At 43.3% G+C, this 17780-nt stretch overlaps 2 protein-coding genes across 6 annotated transcripts in view; one reads left to right on the top strand and one right to left on the bottom strand.

Annotated features, from left to right (window-relative positions):
* Positions 1-620: 620 nt before the first annotated feature.
* On the bottom strand, positions 621-8919 carry LOC115172605 (tetratricopeptide repeat protein 8). 2 transcript variants are annotated; one of them, XM_029730211.1, is made up of 13 exons: positions 8682-8919; positions 7855-7975; positions 7573-7636; positions 7141-7390; positions 6960-7004; positions 6764-6849; positions 6572-6659; positions 6206-6316; positions 5822-5961; positions 5481-5655; positions 5163-5285; positions 1764-1847; positions 621-1627 (listed from the first exon to the last, which is right to left on the bottom strand). In XM_029730211.1, the coding sequence occupies exons 1-13, from the start codon at positions 8793-8795 to the stop codon at positions 1511-1513; spliced, it is 1518 nt and encodes a 505-aa protein (XP_029586071.1). In that variant the 5' UTR covers positions 8796-8919; the 3' UTR covers positions 621-1510. The 2 variants fall into 2 exon arrangements, with proteins under 2 accessions (XP_029586071.1, XP_029586072.1); XM_029730212.1 differs by lacking the exon at positions 8682-8919 and having other exon boundaries at positions 7141-7358; positions 7855-8671.
* A 2944-nt stretch (positions 8920-11863) lies between these two features.
* The window catches only part of LOC115172602 (echinoderm microtubule-associated protein-like 5), a 66974-nt gene continuing 61057 nt past the window's right edge, over positions 11864-17780 (top strand). For all 4 annotated transcript variants that reach the window (XM_029730207.1, XM_029730205.1, XM_029730206.1 and 1 more), the window contains exon 1: positions 11864-12339. In XM_029730207.1, the coding sequence (XP_029586067.1) occupies positions 12143-12339 (197 nt within the window). In that variant the 5' untranslated portion in view covers positions 11864-12142. The remainder of the gene's footprint in view (positions 12340-17780) is intronic.

Below are 17780 nucleotides of genomic sequence, written 5' to 3'. Positions count from 1 at the left end.
ATAAAGTTGTGATCCTAACTGACCTTAGAACGGTAATTTTTCTGGGATTAAGTGTCAGGAACTGTGAAAAACTGAGTTTAAATGTATTTGGCTAAGGTGTATGTAAACTTCCGACTTCAACTGTACATACCAGGTCAGCATAGAAGAAGAACTTTCTATCATTTTCATAAGTTTTATGCAATGTGTCTTTGTAGAACGCTGTAAAGGACCCCACTCCATGGAGTAGGCCCCTCTACATTGTAATGGTTTGAGAGCACCGTACAAGAGAAAGATTGTCCAAAAGCCATAGTTATCAATGATTCATTCAGCTTCTTTCCTGGCTTGTTGTGTTTGTTTGCTCAGGCATTCATAAGTAAGATGATACACAAAGTGCAGTTTAACGCCAAACCCATGCACATGAAAGGGTTATGGATAGGACTGAAGGAGGAAGAGGATACAGAGGGCACCTGGACATGGGTTAATGGGAGTGAGCTGACTCAGGGGTAAGAGCTGCACAAGTCAATGGACTGGATACAGGTATAATCATGCATGATCTTCTATGTATTTGTGTAGACCAACATGTCAAGCGGTACTTGGTTAATGTTTCCACTGTACCATTATCATTCTGGATAAGACCAGAATGTCGTGAAAGTAACATTTAATTTGGTTTAAAAGGTACTGGCATGAGACAGCCCAATGATCACCATGGAATGGAGGACTGTGCGGCCATCCATCCCAAAATAAATCCCATAAAGTCCTGGAATGATGCTGTGTACACATCCATTGAAATGGATATGTGAAATAAAATCAAAGAAAAGCTTAGAAATTACTGTATAATTTCCATAATTTGAATAAGTAAATACATACATTCAAAATAATAAGCATTGGAATCAAATGTAACTACGTTGTACATAACATTTTATCTGATAAAAGAAATTGTCATACTGTAAAGTTAAACAACTTAATTAGTTCTGCATCTTAAAAAAAATATGTTTTCTATAGTTTTCTCCTTGCAAACAAGATAGACTACAAATGACAAGAGTAATGTTAATACCAAAAGACATCCCAGGTTTACATCTGAATACACTATAAAAATATAGCAGTATAAATATATGTACTGTAGTAAATATGTGTTTCTTCCATGTTCATACATTATTATGTACATTCACTATCGGTGATTAAAAGTACCTTAAATACTATTACACATGTATGTGAACCAACAGCTGAAACAATCTTGGCTGCAAATAAAACACTTCAATTACAACTAATAAGACCTGCATTGGGCCAGGCAGTTGTAAATGACTGTTTTATAATAATGTCTGTGCAGTGAGTTGCCCAAGCCAAATTGCCCTTTGTATCATTTAGCCTGGATACCATCATCTAACAGAAGAATGTTTTTCTGTAGATTGTGATGATGTCTAACCAGAACATGAGGCCAGTCACTGTTGTTCAATAGCAGCACTCTACGACAACTAAGTAAGTTATCACACAGGAAGTTTGGACTGTCAAGTCAGGTGTGTCGGTCAGTAGGTCACAGCACAGCAAAGTGCTGGCGCAGGTGTTTCAGGATCTGTTGGGTATCTACATGCTCAGGGAAGGCATCCTCTGACCTCTGGGCTGCCGTGTAGCTACTCTGCAGATCTCCAATCTGGACACAGCAGAAGACAACAGCATATCAATTCATATAATCACTCATGACTAAAAACAGTGTTTTATACCAGGCATACCAGGCAATGTGTTTTTATTGAAATTGAAATAAAAGTGCAGATGAAGTGTCTGGTTACCTTGTCTGACAGAGTGGAGTAGTTAAAGTGTGGCTCATACATGTGAGGGGCAATTGATGCAGCGGTCTGGAGGAAAGCTTTGGACTGTGAAAGAAAAAAAAAAAAGGACATCAAAACAAAAACAACCATTCTGAATTAGACTCAATACCAAAAACATCATTAGCAGTACACTAAAGACTTTAAATAATGTGTTGTATCATATGGAAAAGAACCACCGTGGATAATACTTCAGAAGAGCAAGCTGGAAGAAATGGCAGCAGTTTTACGGGCGCCCAACCAATTGTGCTACTATGTTTTTTTTTGCGTTATTTGTAACTTATTTTGTACATAATGTTTCTGCCACCGTATCTTACGGCAAAAAATAGCTTCTGGATATCAGGACAGCGATCACTCACCTCGAATTAGACAAAGATTTTTTCCACAACAAAGACGACGCATAAGACATTCTCCAAACACCCCACAGGGCCGACATCCCCGTTATTTGCAAGAGGAAGCGACGCAGGTACAGAGGACAAAGAGCCGGATGCCTGGTCAGGACCCGGCGAAGGCGACTGGGAAAGCTGCCGTTACCGTCAATACTACTCGCCAACGTGCAATCATTGGACAATAAATTAGACGAGATACGATCACGAATATCCTACCAACGGGACATCAAAAACTGTAATATCTTATGTTTCACGGAATTGTGGATGAATGACTACATGGATATTCAGCTAGCGGGATATACGCTACACCGGCAGGATGGAACAGCACACTCCGGTAAGACGAGGGGGGGTGGGCGGTCTGTGCATATTTGTAAACAACAGCTGGTGCACAAAATTTAAGGAAATTTCTAGATTTTGCTCGCTTGAAGTAGAGTATATTGTGATAAATTGCAGGCCACACTACTTGCCTAGAGAGTTCTCAGCTTTACTTTTCGTGGCTGTTTATTTACTACCACAGACAGATGCTGGCACTAAGACCGCACTCAGTCAGCTGTATAAGGAAATAAGCAAACAGGAAACCACTCACCCAGAGGCGGCGCTCCTAGTGGCCGGAGACTTTAATGCAGGGAAACTTAAATCAGTTCTACCAAATTTCTATCAACATGTTAAATGTGCAACCAGAGGGAAAAAAATCTAGATCACCTGTACTCCACACACACAGAGATGCGTACAAAGCTCTCCCTTGCCCTCCATTTGGTAAATCCGACCACAATTCTATCCTCTTGATTCCCGCTTACAAGCAAAAATGAAAGCACAAAGCACCAGTGACTCGGTCTATAAAAAAGTGGTCAGATGAAGCAGATGCTAAACTACAGGACTGTTTTGCTATCACAGACTGGAACATGTTCCGGGATTCTTCCGATGGCATTGAGGAGTACACCACATCAGTCACTGGCTTTATCAATATGTGCATCGAGGACGTTGTCCCCACAGTGACTGTACGTACATACCCCAACCAGAAGCCATGGATTACAGGCAACATTCGCACTGAGCTAAAGGGTAGAGCTGCCGCTTTCAAGGTGCTGACCAACTGGCAGGCGTCTTCACTGACATTTTCAACATGACCCTGATTGAGTCTAATACCAACATGTTTCAAGCAGACCACCATAGTCCCTGTGCCCAAGAACACAAAGGCAACCTGCCTAAATGACTACAGACCCATAGCACTCACGTCCGTAGCCATGAACTGCTTTGAAAGGTTGGTCATGGCTCACATCAACACCATTATCCGAAACCCTAGACCCACTCCAATTTGCATACCGCCCAAACAGATCCACGGATGATGCAATCTCTATTGCACTCCACACTGTCCTTTCCCACCTGGACAAAAGGAACACTTATGTGAGAATGCTATTCATTGACTACAGCTCAGTGTTCAACACCATAGTACCCTCAAAGCTCATCACTAAGCTAAGGATCCTGGGACTAAACACCTCCCTCTGCAACTGGATCCTGGACTTCCTGACGGACCGACCCCAGGTGGTGAGGGTAGGTTGCAACACATTGCCACACTGATCCTCAACACTGGAGCTCCACAGGGGTGCGTGCTCAGTCCCCTCCTGTACTCCTTGTTCACCCATGACTGCATGGCCAAGCACGACTCCAACACCATCATAAAGTTTGCAGACGACACAACAGTGGTAGGCCTGATCACAGACAACGACGAGACAGCCTATAGGGAGGAGGTCAGAGACCTGGCCGTGTGGTGCCAGAATAATAACCTATCCAAGACTAAGGAGATGATTGTGGACTATAGGAAAAGGAGGACCGAGCACGCCCCCATTCTCATCGACAGGGTTGCAGTGGAGCAGGTTGAGAGCTTCAAGTTCCTCGGTGTCCACATCAACAACAAACTAGAATGGTCCAAACACACCAAGACAGTCGTGAAGAGGGCACGACAAAGTCTATTCCCCCTCAGGAAACTAAAAAGATTTGGCATGGGTCCTAAGATCCTCAAAAGGTTCTACAGCTGCAACATCGAGAGCATCCTGACTGGTTGCATCACGGCCTGGTACGGGAATTGCTCGGCCTCCGACCGCAAGCCACTACAGAGGGTAGTGCGTACGGCCCAGTACATCACTGGGGCTTAGCTAACTGCCATCCAGGACCTCTACACCAGGCGGTGTCAGAGGAAGGCCCTAAAAATTGTCGAAGACCCCAGCCACCCCAGTCATAGACTGTTCTCTCTACTACCGCATGGCAAGCGGTACCGGAGTGCCAAGTCTAGGACAAAAAGGCTTCTCAACAGTTTTTACCCCCAAGACATAAGACTCCTGAACATGTAATCAAATGGCTACCCGGACTATTTACATTGTGTGCCCCCCAAACCCTCTTTTTACGCTGCTGCTACTCTCCGTTTATCATATATGCATAGTCACTTTAACTATACATTCATGTACATACTACCTCAATTGGGCCGACCAACCAGTGCTCCCGCACATTGGCTAACTGGGCTATCTGCATTGTGTCCTGCCACCCACCACCCGCCAACCCCTCTTTTACGCTACTGCTACTCTCTGTTCATCATATAAGCATAGTCACTTTAACCATATCTACATACTACCTCAATCAGCCTGACTAACCGGTGTCTGTATGTAGCCTCGCTACTTTTATAGCCTCGCTACTGTATATAGCCTGTCTTTTTACTGTTGTTTTATTTCTTTACTTACCTATTGTTCACCTAACACCTTTTTTGCACTATTGGTTAGAGCCTGTAAGTAAGCATTTCACTCTAAGGTCTACACCTGTTGTATTCGGCGCACGTGACAAATAAACTTTGATTTGATTTAGAAGAAGTTTCTTCCAGTTGGAAAGAAAGCATATAATTTATAACAGATTCATACTCAATACTCTTATCAGAACTATCATTTGATAAAAATTATATTTGAAGATCTAAAAACCCCAGTTCATTCACCTGCTCAATGTGTCCCTTGCGTAGCTCCAGCACAGCCAGGTTATTATAGGCCTCAGCATGGTCGTTGTTGAAGGCCAAGGCCAGTTTAAAACACTGGTATGCCAGAGTCAGGTCTCCTATTCCCTGTGGAGAGAAACATAAGATGCAAGTAGCATAAACAGAAATGCAAAGAATAAGTGATAGCATGCTATTTGTTCAAGCATTCAGCCAGATGTGGATCCTGTCCAAGAGAAACCAGTTGGCATACAGAAGAGGGTGCTATAGAGTAACTTGATGCAGTAACTAACATCTGTGTGTGCTAAGTTAACACTAACCCACCACGGCCACGTGTCCAATGTTGTACCAGACGTCAGCCTGCTCCTCATCATTGGCCACCAGGGCCAGAGCCCTCTCGAAGGAGGATAGGGTCATATCATACTGCTGGGCATAAAAGCAGCACAATCCCAGGTTGTTGTATAGCTGGCAATTATATACCCCCATCTGCAGCAGCCGTCTACAGGGAAGGAGGGTTAGAGGGAAAAGACAACTCTGAAATAATGCAACCATGCAAGGCATGTGTATCCACTGAAATTGTCAGAATTATTAAATCACACACACACACAATCAAAGTTAGATGAGGGATTTGAAGGGGGTGGTGTGTGTGTGCGCGTGTGACTAACCGGTAAAAGCGCAAGGCGATCTCAGGCTGGTCCGTGTAAAAGTGATTGCTGCCTATGCAGGCGATAGCCTCAACGTGAGTGTTGTCCTGCTTCAGGACGTCTTTGTAGTACTCTGTGGCTGAGGTGATGTTATTCATCTCCTGTTCGAGACACAGATAACTATAAAGACTGATTTTGGACCTCCTGATCAACCTGCATCTGTTCTCTCATTTTACAGTAGAGTAATTCAATAGCTACTAGAGCTGCAAAACAATTAGGCTCTAAATTCCTAGGCAATCAGCTGCTCGTTTCAGGTTACACATTTGACATGATGATTTCAACCTGTGGTTTCTTTAAGCAAGAGAACTCTTTACAAACAAACAACAAAGGAATTATGTTACGTGCCTCATGAATGCGAGCAATTCCTGTTAAGAGAGTAACCTCCCCAGGGAAGTGGTCCAGACCTTGCTTGAAGAGGTTCAGTGCAGTTATAGGTTGATCAAGCCGCTGATACACCTGTTTTAGTGGCATAACAGAACAATTTTTGTCATTTGTGTACTAATGAAGACAAATAGGTCAGTAGGTTGATATAAAAAACATAAACCTATTTGAACTTATAGAAACAACTCGTCATTGAGTGACACACCACCAGGTTTTATCTGCTACAGAGAAGCCTTGTGTGATGATTAATCTATACTGTATACAGTGTAGTTACACAGTATTTACAGTGTTAAAAGAGTGTTAGGGACATTGTAAGTTGTATGTTGTTACCTTGGCCAGATAGAGGTATGTGTCCACCACCTCCTGATGATTGAGAGCAGATCGGAACTGTTTTTCTGATTCCCGGTGTAAACCAAGTCTGTTAATACAAACAGTTACAATGTAGTAGAACTGTAGTGGTAGTATAGTATGCATTGTATACTAACAGTTGTTTGAGATCTAAGTAATCAGCTAAAAATTGACCTGTAGTAGCACTTCCCCAGCTGGACTTTCCACCACCAGTCTTTGAACTGAGCATTCTCAGTGGCCAGAGCAGCCAGGTCTAAAGCCTGTTCACAAAACATGACAGGGGAGGTACAAATCGCTTTAGACTGAAACTTAAAAACAAAAACTGCAAGAAAAGCCAAAGACATACTGTATATCTGTATTTATAACTCACATTTTTTACATCATTTTCATGATGGAAGATGTACTCAAACAAGGTCTGGGGGCAGAAAAAAACAACAGAGCAGTCATAACACGTATTGAAGGCGAATAACCACAATAAATACATTTACGACACGTATGTTTTGAGAGACATTGTTCATTTCCTTACAGTACATTAGTTAAATCAGTCTTACCTTGGATAAATTGGGCTTCTGGGCATATTTAGCCAAGTTGAGTCTTGACAAATTTATAAATGGCCCCTCAGGATTGGTTAACATGGAGGCTGTTCCCAGCCGGACAAATCTCCCAGATGCACCAGTGACAGGGCGGGCAGTGTGTGCCGTGCGCGGGGTCTTAATGGCCTGTTCCATTGTCCCTGGTCTGCCAGACTGGGTACTGGGCCTCACAAACCCTGTAATTGGACGTCCAGATTGGGTCATGGGCCTAGATTCAGGACAAAAAAGCTCAGTTCAGAACTAACCTGATGCTTTTCCAGGGTACATAATGCTCCTCACAACTCATTGTCAGAAATATTGTTACAGTAATAACACAATTCCAGTAGGGGTAATGCTTGGAATACTTACCTAACGTATACAAGATAGTTGTAAATATAAAAGGTCACATACCTGATAGCTGGAGTAGGTCCACCTCCATGGCTTGTTTCAGGACGCCTCAGTGATGTCCCAGGGCCTGAAAGACAGCTTCATTACAGGACACTCAAAGAGCTGAGAACATTTTGGAGAGATTTTACCAGAACAGATTCAGAATAGTAATATATTATTGATATTGATTTTCTGAACTGGTAGGCTCAGTAGGCTATTCTGCAGATGACTATAGTCATGCTCAGGAGTTTTTATTGCCCATGAAGAACTCGTGTCCCTCTGGGAAAGTTTAGAGTTCAGACATACGAGCAACCTGGGCAATGGAGATTTCATCCAGCATCATCTCAGCGATCCCCTCCTGGTCCACCTCCACCTCATCAATGTACACCATCTCTGTCAGAGCACGGGTCTTCAGACTCCATGCAGCCTGCCCAAGATCAAAGGTAGTAGATTTGATTGTACAATGTGAAAATTATGTTTATATTGATGTTACAAGGTAGGGAACTCCAACACCGATGTGCTACTGTGATATTTAATTAATTTCTCTACCCGTTCTATTTGTACTTCAACATGTTCGAAACATGCCAGGTTTAGAAGGAGCATGTCAAGAGACACAGAATAAAAGGAGCACAGCAGGAAGAGGTTACCTCAGAAATATGTGATGAGGAGTCAGGTTCCTTTTAAGACAGCAGTGAGTGAAATTATGAGAAAAGAGGTGAAGACAGATTTGATGCAAAAATTATGCTAGGCTATAGCAAGCACATTTCAAGACAATTGGAGTTAAGAGTAGCTAGATTAACTAAAGGTGAGATTAAATAGTGATAGCGCAAATCGAAAGTGGGTCACAATAAGGTCAAAACTTGCCAGATATGACGATAACCCTCTAGCTAACAAGTTCTTGTTTTTTATGCCACCAATAGCTAGCTAGCTAACAACGTGCTAGCAAAACAACAGCTAGCTAGCAAGCAACGGCAGAGTATCTCTGGCAATACAGTAGAGGAATAGGCAATGATTCAGAAAATGTCTAAGAATACTTTGCAAGCATGCTACTGATAGCTATTACCATTAGCTAAATTGGATTCATGCCTGGAGTTGGCTAGCAGAGCTAAAATACTAGTTTAGCTATTTCTAACCTGGTCGTATGGACTGTCCTCTAATAACTTCGAACAAATATCTGAACATGGTTGGAACTTCCGTCTTCTAAAGTAGCTCCATGCAAGAAACAAGGGATCCATCGGCACCTCCATTTCGTCTTCTTTGTCAGTGGTGCTAAAATAATTTAAGAGGTAGGTACGTTTAGCTATCAGCGCTAAGCTTGTTGCTTAAGCAGCAAGCGTCCTGTCACTCACCGCAACGTAGGACAGTGAAGATCCTCTTGTAGGTGCACTTGATTGAGCCCCCTCGGCACGCCGGGCGGGCGTGTGCAATTTGTATTACCATTCCATCCATTCTACAATGCGAACTCTGCCCACCCGTCGCATTCACCCAATGCTGCATTGATTTATTTGGCATTTACCGTGAGAACAATATTATTATTTGAAGTGAAGCAAGATCAGTGCGTTTACTCAATAACTTTTGTGTACTGCCTGTCTTTGTTTTCAAGGGGTATGCACTCAGCTTGGTCTCATAGACTAGATGTAACATAGTAAACGTATATCTGGGATGCTTTAACTACTATGATATGTTACGGTTGGTATCGCTATATAAGACAGATGGTTACTTAAGGCAGGGTGGTTGGTCGGTTGGATGGGTGGTTGGTCGGTCGTTTGGATGGGGGGTTGGTTGGTCGGTCGGTTGGATGGGGGGTTGGTTGGTCGGTCGGTTGGATGGGTGGTTGGTTGGTTGGTTGGTCGGTCGGTTGGATGGGTGGTTGGTTGGTTGGTCGGTCGGTTGGATGGGTGGTTGGTTGGTTGGTTGGTCGGTCGGTTGGATGGGTGGTTGGTTGGTCGTATAACAACAGAAGGTTGTGAGTTCAAATCTCATCATGGACAACTTTAGCATTTTAGCTAATTAGCAACTTTTCAACTACTTACTACTTTATAGCTACTTTGCAACTAAACTCAGCAAAAAAAGAAACGTCCCTTTTTCACGACCCTGTCTTCCAAAGATAATTCGTAAAAATCAAAATAACTTCACAGATCTTCATTGTAAAGGGTTTAAACACTGTTTCCCATGCTTGTTCAATGAACCATAAACAATTAATGAACATGCACCTGTGGAACGAACGGTCGTTAACATTTACATTTACATTTAAGTCATTTAGCAGACGCTCTTATCCAGAGCGACTTACAAATTGGTGCATTCACCTTATGATATCCAGTGGAACAACCACTTTACAATAGTACATCTATATCTTTTTGGGGGGGTTAGAAGGATTACTTTATCCTATCCCAGGTATTCCTTAAATAGGTGGGGTTTCAGGTGTCTCCGGAAGGTGGTGATTGACTCCGCTGTCCTGGCGTCGTGGGGGAGCTTGTTCCACCATTGGGGTGCCAGAGCAGCGAACAGTTTTGACTGGGCTGAGCGGGAACTGTGCTTCCGCAGAAGTAGGGGGGCCAGCAGGCCAGAGACCTAACAGCTTATAGACAGTAGGCAATGAAGGTCACAGTTATGAAAACTTAGGACACTAAAGAGACCTTTCCACTGACTCTGATAAACACCAAAAGAAAGATACCCAGGGTCCCTGCTCATCTGCGTGAACGTGCCTTAGGCATGCTGCAAGGAGGCATGAGGACTGCAGATGTGGCCAGGGCAATAAATTGCGATGTCCTTACTGTGAGACGCCTAAGACAGAGCTACAGGGAGACAGGACGGACAGCTGATCGTCCTCGCAGTGGCAGACCACGTGTAACAACACCTGCACAGGATCGGTACATCCGAACATCACACATGCGGGACAGGTACAGGATGGCAACAATAACTGCCCGAGTTACACCAGGAATGCACAATCCCTCCATCAGTGCTCAGACTGTCCACAATAGGCTGAGAGAGGCTGGACTGAGGGCTTGTAGGCCTGTTGTATGGCAGGTCCTCACCAGACATTACTGGCAACAACGTCGCCTATGGCCACAAACCCACCGTGGCTGGACCAGACAGGACTGGCAAAAAGTGCTCTTCACTGACGAGTCGCGGGTTTGTCTCATCGGGGTGATGGTCGGATTCGCAGGCAATCTCAACGCTGTGCGTTACAGGGAAGACATCCTCCTCCCTCATGTGGTACCCTTCCTGCAGGCTCATCCTGACATGACCCTCCAGCATGACAATGCCACCAGCCATACTGCTCGTTCTGTGCGTGATTTCCTGCAAGACAGGAATGTCAGTGTTCTGCTATGGCCAGTGAAGAGCTTGGATCTCAATCCCATTGAGCACGCCTGGGACCTGTTGGATCGGAGGGCTAGGGCAATTCCCCCCAGAAATGTCCGGGAACTTGCAGCCACCAAGCTAGAATTCGTAACATATCATTCATTTGCGAATTCGTAACATATAGTACGTTTTGCGAATTCGTAATATATGGTACGTTTTGAAAATTCATAACATATAATACGAATTGTAATTCATAACATATCCATCAAAATGGGCGATGGACACCTAGAAATTAATCCATACCATACGAAGCGTAACATATATTAATCCACACCATACGAAACATAACATATACTACATTTGTTTGGCAGAATCTACATACAGAATAATACAAAATGCTTTGAGAGCACTACATTCTGTGACCTTCACTTCAGCACCCACAGAGTGGACAGCGACTTTATAAAAAGTAGAAGCTGAGAGGATGGCGAGCAAAAGTAACATACCTGAACGCATGTGTTATCTGAAAAAAAAACATGCAGTTGGTGAATATATAATACAGTTCATTTTTTAAATCTCAATTTTTATGACAACAACATCATTTATAGTCTCCTAAACACGTATGTAGACCTTCTTTCTATTGGTTAAAGCCTATGCATGGATAGAGGAACTACTATTAGAATGTTAAAGATATGTGCAAAAGGGTAAAATAGTAAACGGCGCCTACTTGGATTGACAGCTGTCAAAAGCATCCTGGTATTGTCAACACACCATTGGTTAGCCAGGGTTAGAGCCATTGGTTAAAGTGCATTCTTTAGGGGCTGACGTTTGTCCCTTTCTAATGATTGCCATTGGTCCGTGAACATCCCTTCAAACGATAAATAGATATTTGGGGATGTGATTGGACAGATAGTTGGTCTATCACAAATGTAGATCACATTTTGGGGCGGTGCTTGTAAATAAACGCGAAAACTCCATCTTATAGGATTTGACTAGAGCTTCGACCTGTGTCGAGCGGGGCAACTAGCCAAAGGCTGAAGTAGAGGTAGATATTTGCTTTTTAATATGAACAGAACTGCATAGTTAACTATTTTGAATTAAAGATAAGCATATTATCTCAAAGTAAAACTAGATTTAGTGAGACTATTATGCACATGGAACACAAATGCCCGCTATAACCGCTTGTACCGGATACAATGCATTTCCAGTGGAACTAAGAGATATGGGATTGAATGAAATCCTTCTCGGTGAATGAAGAAATATCAAATACTCGAGACAGAGAAGAAGTACGGACATGGCTGACAGGACCGCTCCGAATTGTCACCTGCGACTAGAATGGGTTTACGGGTATCGGGGACATCAGTGCCGCAACAACCTGTACTACACAGCTGCCAAGGAAATTGTCTACTTTGTCGCCGGTGTGGGAGTAGTGTATAACACACGGGAACACAAGCAAAAATTTTACTTGGGCCACAACGATGACATAATCAGGTAATCGCACTTGCAGAAACTCATTCATTCAGATATGCCGAGATACAAAAATAAAACACGAGGAGGTGGCATCAAATAAAAACACCAAACTGATCAAGTTTCTATTTCTGGCGAGGAGATACTTTGCCTACAAGTCTATATTGAATCGAGGTTATGAGTTGTAATATATAACTATACAGTTTCAACGAGTCAAAATGATATAGTTTGTGAAAACATCACACTGAGCTCAACTTGTGAGCTAACTGCCTTTCAGCACCTACTGGATGGACAGCAACTTCATTAAAAGTAGAGGCTTGGGTGGGAGTAATGATGTAATAATTTTGTTTTGAAAAGATGCAGTTACTGTATCATATCTGATACAATACACTCTTAGAAAAAAGGGTTCCAAAAGGGTTCTGCGGCAGTCCCCATAGGAGAACGCTTTTTGGTTCCAGGTAGAACTCTTTTGGGTTCCATGTAGAACCCTCTGTGGAACCAAAAGGGGTTCTTCAAAGGGTCCTCCTATGGGGAGGTGAGACATTTTATCTCATGATTCTAAACTGGATTTATTTTACATAACTTATGGCATTTGAGGTAAGTTATTTGCTGTATGTGGACACCTGTTCGTCGAACATCTCATTCAAAAATCAGGGGCATTAATATGGAGTTGGTTCCTCCTTTGCTGCTATAACATCCTCCACTCTTCTGGGAAGGCTTTCCACTAGATGTTGGAACATTGCTGCGGGGACTTGCTTCCATTCAGCCGCAAGAGCATTAGCGAGGTCGGGCACTGATGTTGGACGATTAGGCCTGGCTCGCAGGCGGCATTCCATTTCATCCCAAAGATGTTCGATGGGGTTGAGGTCAGGGCTCAGAGCAGGCCAGTCAAGTTCTTCCACACCAATCTCGACAAACCATTTCTGTATGGACCTCTGCATTTTGTTTTTTTAAACCTTTATTTAACTAGGCAAGTCAGTTAAGAACAAATTCTTACATGGCGGCATTGTCGTGCTAAAATAGGAAAGGGCCTTCCCCAAACTGTTGCCACAAAGTTGGAAGCACAGAATCGTCTAGAATGTCATTGAATGCGTTAAGATTTCCCTTCACTGGAACTAAGGGGCCTAGCCTGAACCATGAAAAACAGCCCCAGACCATTATTCCTCCTCCATCAAATTTTACAGTTGACACTATGCATTCCGGCAGGTAGCATTCTCCTGGCATTCGCCAAACCAGGATTCGTCCATCAGACTGCCAGATGGTGAAGCGTGATTTATCACTCCAGAGAACGCGTTTCCACTGCTCAAGAGTCCAATGGTGGCGAGCTTTACACCACTCCAGCCGGCGCTTGGCATTGCGCATGGTGATTTTAGGCTTGTGTCTGGGCTGCTTGGTCATGGAAACCTATTTCATGAAGCTCCCTACGAACAGTTCTTGTGCTGATGTTGCTTCCAGAGGCAGTTTGGAACTTGGTAGCGAGTGTTATGACCAAGGACAGACAATTTTTATGCACTCGGAGGTCCTGTTCTGTAAGCTTTTGTGGTGTACCACATTGCGGCCGAGCCGCTGTTGCTCCTAGATGTTTCCACTTCACAATAACAGCACACAGTTGACCATGGCAGCTCTAGCAGGGCAGAAATTTGACCAACTGACTAGTTGGAAAGGTGGCATCCTATGACGGTGCCACGTTGAAAGCCACTGAGCTTTTCAGTAAGGCCATTCTACTATCAATGTTTGTCTATGGAGATTGCATGGCGGTGTGCTCGATGTTATACACCTGTCAGCAATGGGTGTGGCTCAAATAGCTGAACCCACTAATTTGAATGGGTGTCCACATACTTTTTTTTATATAGTCCATTTCTTGCTGGTCACAGTGGAACGTGAAATACAGTAACTCCACTCTGCATTCACTATTCCACCCTTAAAACCCATGATTACTGCTCAGCGACCCATCATAACTCTCAGGATGAATGGGAATGGATGGACTTGAAGGTCTTTCAGGGAATGTTGTCTGTAGTCTGAGATTCGCAAATAGATATTTTTGATGGTGAGTCAGGTTAACTTGAAAGGACACAGAGACCCACATCCCTATGATCGTTCCAATCAGTCACGTCAATGGGGAGGAACTCAGCCAACCTCTTGAGGAAAGATTCTTTATTATAATTTTATAATCACTATCTTTCACTTCTAGGGGAAAAACTGCAGCAGCTTGCTCCATACAATGAATGACCGTATACTGAATGACCTGTGTCCACTGCTCCAGTGGCTGTGTTGTCATTGTGTGGGTTGGCCTGGAGATGACTAGGATTATATACTGTAGTGTCGTTAGTCAGCTGTTCTGCTGCTCCATTATTCATTGGTCAACAGAGAGACAGACCTTGCATTGCCTTGCCTTCTGTGTGAAGTGCTTCAGTTCAAATGCTGTGAGGAGTAATATAATAATATAGTATATGCCATTTAGCACACACTTTTATCCAAAGCTACTTACAGTCATGCATGCATACATTTTACATATGGATGGTCCCGGGAATTGGACCCACTGTCCTGAATTTGAAAGCACCATACCCTACCAACTGAGCTACAGAGGAGTTGAGCCATCTCATATCACGTATCAGAAGCATATGTGAATTGGAGGTAATTCAGTGAAATAAGCTCATGCCATGAGTGGCCTTGTCTGATACCTGAAGACTTGTGTTGGCTCGTCATGCTAATATTTAGACTTTAGCTTGATGAGCTAATACAGTCGTGGGGTGTGCAGATGACTGTGTTTTGGTTGCCTCAGAGGTGAGGGCTCAGGGGAAGCAATGTCGAGCAGACACAGAAGACAGAACTGCAAGACTCCTCAAATAGCATTGGGAGTCATCTCCTTCCTCACTGTGCTGTGTTTTCATTTTCTACAGAAGAAACAGCCACAAGAGAGACAGGTCTCTCTACAGTGAAGGGAGTCTAACTTTCATTACTTGAAGTCAGTCTGTGTTTAATTGAGACAGATTCAGACTTGATTCAGTTCTTCTGTTTGTTTGTGTTGTAACTACTGTATGTTTAGATTTGTTAGTGTTTTGTGTGCTGGATGAATTAATTGCTTACCCTCCTGATGTTATCTTGCCTTGTGGCGTCCTGTGTCTGCCGGTTTCCCAGTCTGACTGACTGACTGAGGAGAGCTAGCTAATGTTTTGAAACATGAATGACAGGCCATTTCATTGGACTGACTGTGACCCTGTTCACTCTCACTGAGTCGCACCCAGCATAGTACTTTGTGGTACCGTCTTGTCTATCCACTCCAGCAAGTGTTATCTATCCTCTAACGCAGTGGTTCTCAAACTTTTTATAGTCCCGTACCCCTTCAAACATTCAACCTCCAGCTGCGTACCCCGTCTAGCACTTTCAAACAAAATGTTTTGCCATCATTGTAAGCCTGCCACATAGACACTATATAATACATGTATTAAACATAAGAATGAGTGTTAGTTTTTGTAACCAGCAGGCTCGTGGGAAGTGACAAAGAGCTCTTATAGGACCAGGGCACAAATAATATAATAATCAATCATTTTGCTTTTTATTTAGCCATCTTCCATATAAAACCTTAGTTGGTCATCAAAAATGGTGAATAACTCACCACAGGTTAATGAGAAGGGTGTGCTTGAAAGGATGCACATACCTCTGCAGTGTTGGGTTGTATGGAGTGAGTCTCAGTCTTAAATAATTTTCCACACACAGTCTGTGCCTGTATTTAGTTTTCATGCTAGTGAGGGCCGAGAATCCACTCTCAGATAGGTGCGTGGTTGCAAAGGGCATCAGTGTCTTAACAGCGCGATTTGCCAAGGCAGGATACTCTGAGCGCAGCCCTATCCAGAAATCTGGCAGTGGCTTCTGATTAAATTCAATTTTCACAGAATCGCTTGTTGCAATTTCGATGAGGCGCTCTTGTTCAGATATCGGTAAGTGGACTGGAGGCAGGGCATTTGTTTGTGTCATCCATTTTCGGGAAAGTACCTGCTTAATTGCGCACCCATCTGACTCAGGTGCTTCGCTATATCACATTTGACATTGTCCGTAACTTTGAGTTAATTTGCACCAAAAATTATACAATGATGGAAAGACCTGTGTGTTGTCCTTGTTAATGCAGACAGAAAAGAGCTCCAACTTCTTAATCATAGCCTCAATTTTGTCCCACACATTGAATATAGTTGTGGAGAGTCCCTGTAATCCTAGGTTCAGATCATTCAGGAGAGATAAAACATCACCCAGATAGGCCAGTCGTATGAGAAAATCGTCATCAATGAAGCGGTCAGACAAGTGAAAATGATGGTCAGTAAAGAAAACTTTAAGCTCGTCTCTCAATTGAAAAAAAAAACGTGCCAATACTTTGCCCCTTGATAACCAGCGTTACATGGTCACTGCCCATATCATTGCATAATGCAAAAAATACACGACAGTTCAGGGGCCTTGCTTTATCGAAGTTAACCATTTTCACTGTAGCGTCCAAAACGTCTTTCAAGATGTCAGGCATTCCCTTGGCAGCAGGAGCAACTGCTTGCACGCGCGTTACCACTCCACTATATCTCCCTGTCATGGCCTTTGCGCCACCAGTACAGATACCAACACATCTTGACCACCAAAGTCCATTTGATGTCACAAAGCTGTCCAGTACTTTAAAAATATCCTCTCATGTTGTCCCCCATAAATGTAATGGACATATACCAGGAACTGTGCCAGGCCCGCTACGTCTGTTGACTCATCCAGCTGTAACGCATATAACTGGCTTGTATGCGAAGCAGTAATTGTTTCAAAACATCTTCTGCCATGTCACTGATGCATTGTGAAACAGTGTTGTTTGATGAAGACATTGTCTGTATGGTTTTGTTTGCCTTTTCCCCCAGCATTGTCCCAGCCGTATCTGCGGCAGCAGGAAGAATTAAGCACGGGGTTGGCATCATCATGTTGTGGGGGTGCTTTGCTGCAGGAGGGACTGGTGCACTTCACAAAATAGATGGCATCATGAGGGAGGAAAATTATGTGGATATCAGTCAGGAAGTTAAAGCTTGGTTGCAAATGGGTCTTCCAAATGGACAATGACACCAAGCATACTTCCAAAGTTGTGGCAAAATGGCTTAAGTACAACAAAGTCAAGGTATTGGAGTGGCCATCACAAAGCCCTGACCTCAATCCTATAGAACATTTGTGGGCAGAACTGAAAAAGCATGAGGGAGCAAGGAGGCCTACGAACCTGACTCAGTTACACCAGCTCTGTCAGGAGGAATGGGCCAAAATACACCCAACTTATTGTGGGAAGCTTGTGGAAGGCTATCCAAAATGTTTGACCCAAGTTAAACAATTTAAAGGCAATGCTACCAAATACTAATTGAGTGCATGTAAACTTCTGACCCACTGGGAATGTGATGAAAGAAATAAAAGCTGAAATAAATCCTTCTCTCTACTATTATTCTGGCATTTCACATTCTTAA

The sequence above is a fragment of the Salmo trutta genome, chromosome 33 (genome assembly GCF_901001165.1).
Source record: "Salmo trutta chromosome 33, fSalTru1.1, whole genome shotgun sequence".
NCBI classification, from domain to species: Eukaryota; Metazoa; Chordata; class Actinopteri; order Salmoniformes; family Salmonidae; genus Salmo; species Salmo trutta.
This window is presented reverse-complemented; position numbering and strand designations above follow the sequence as displayed.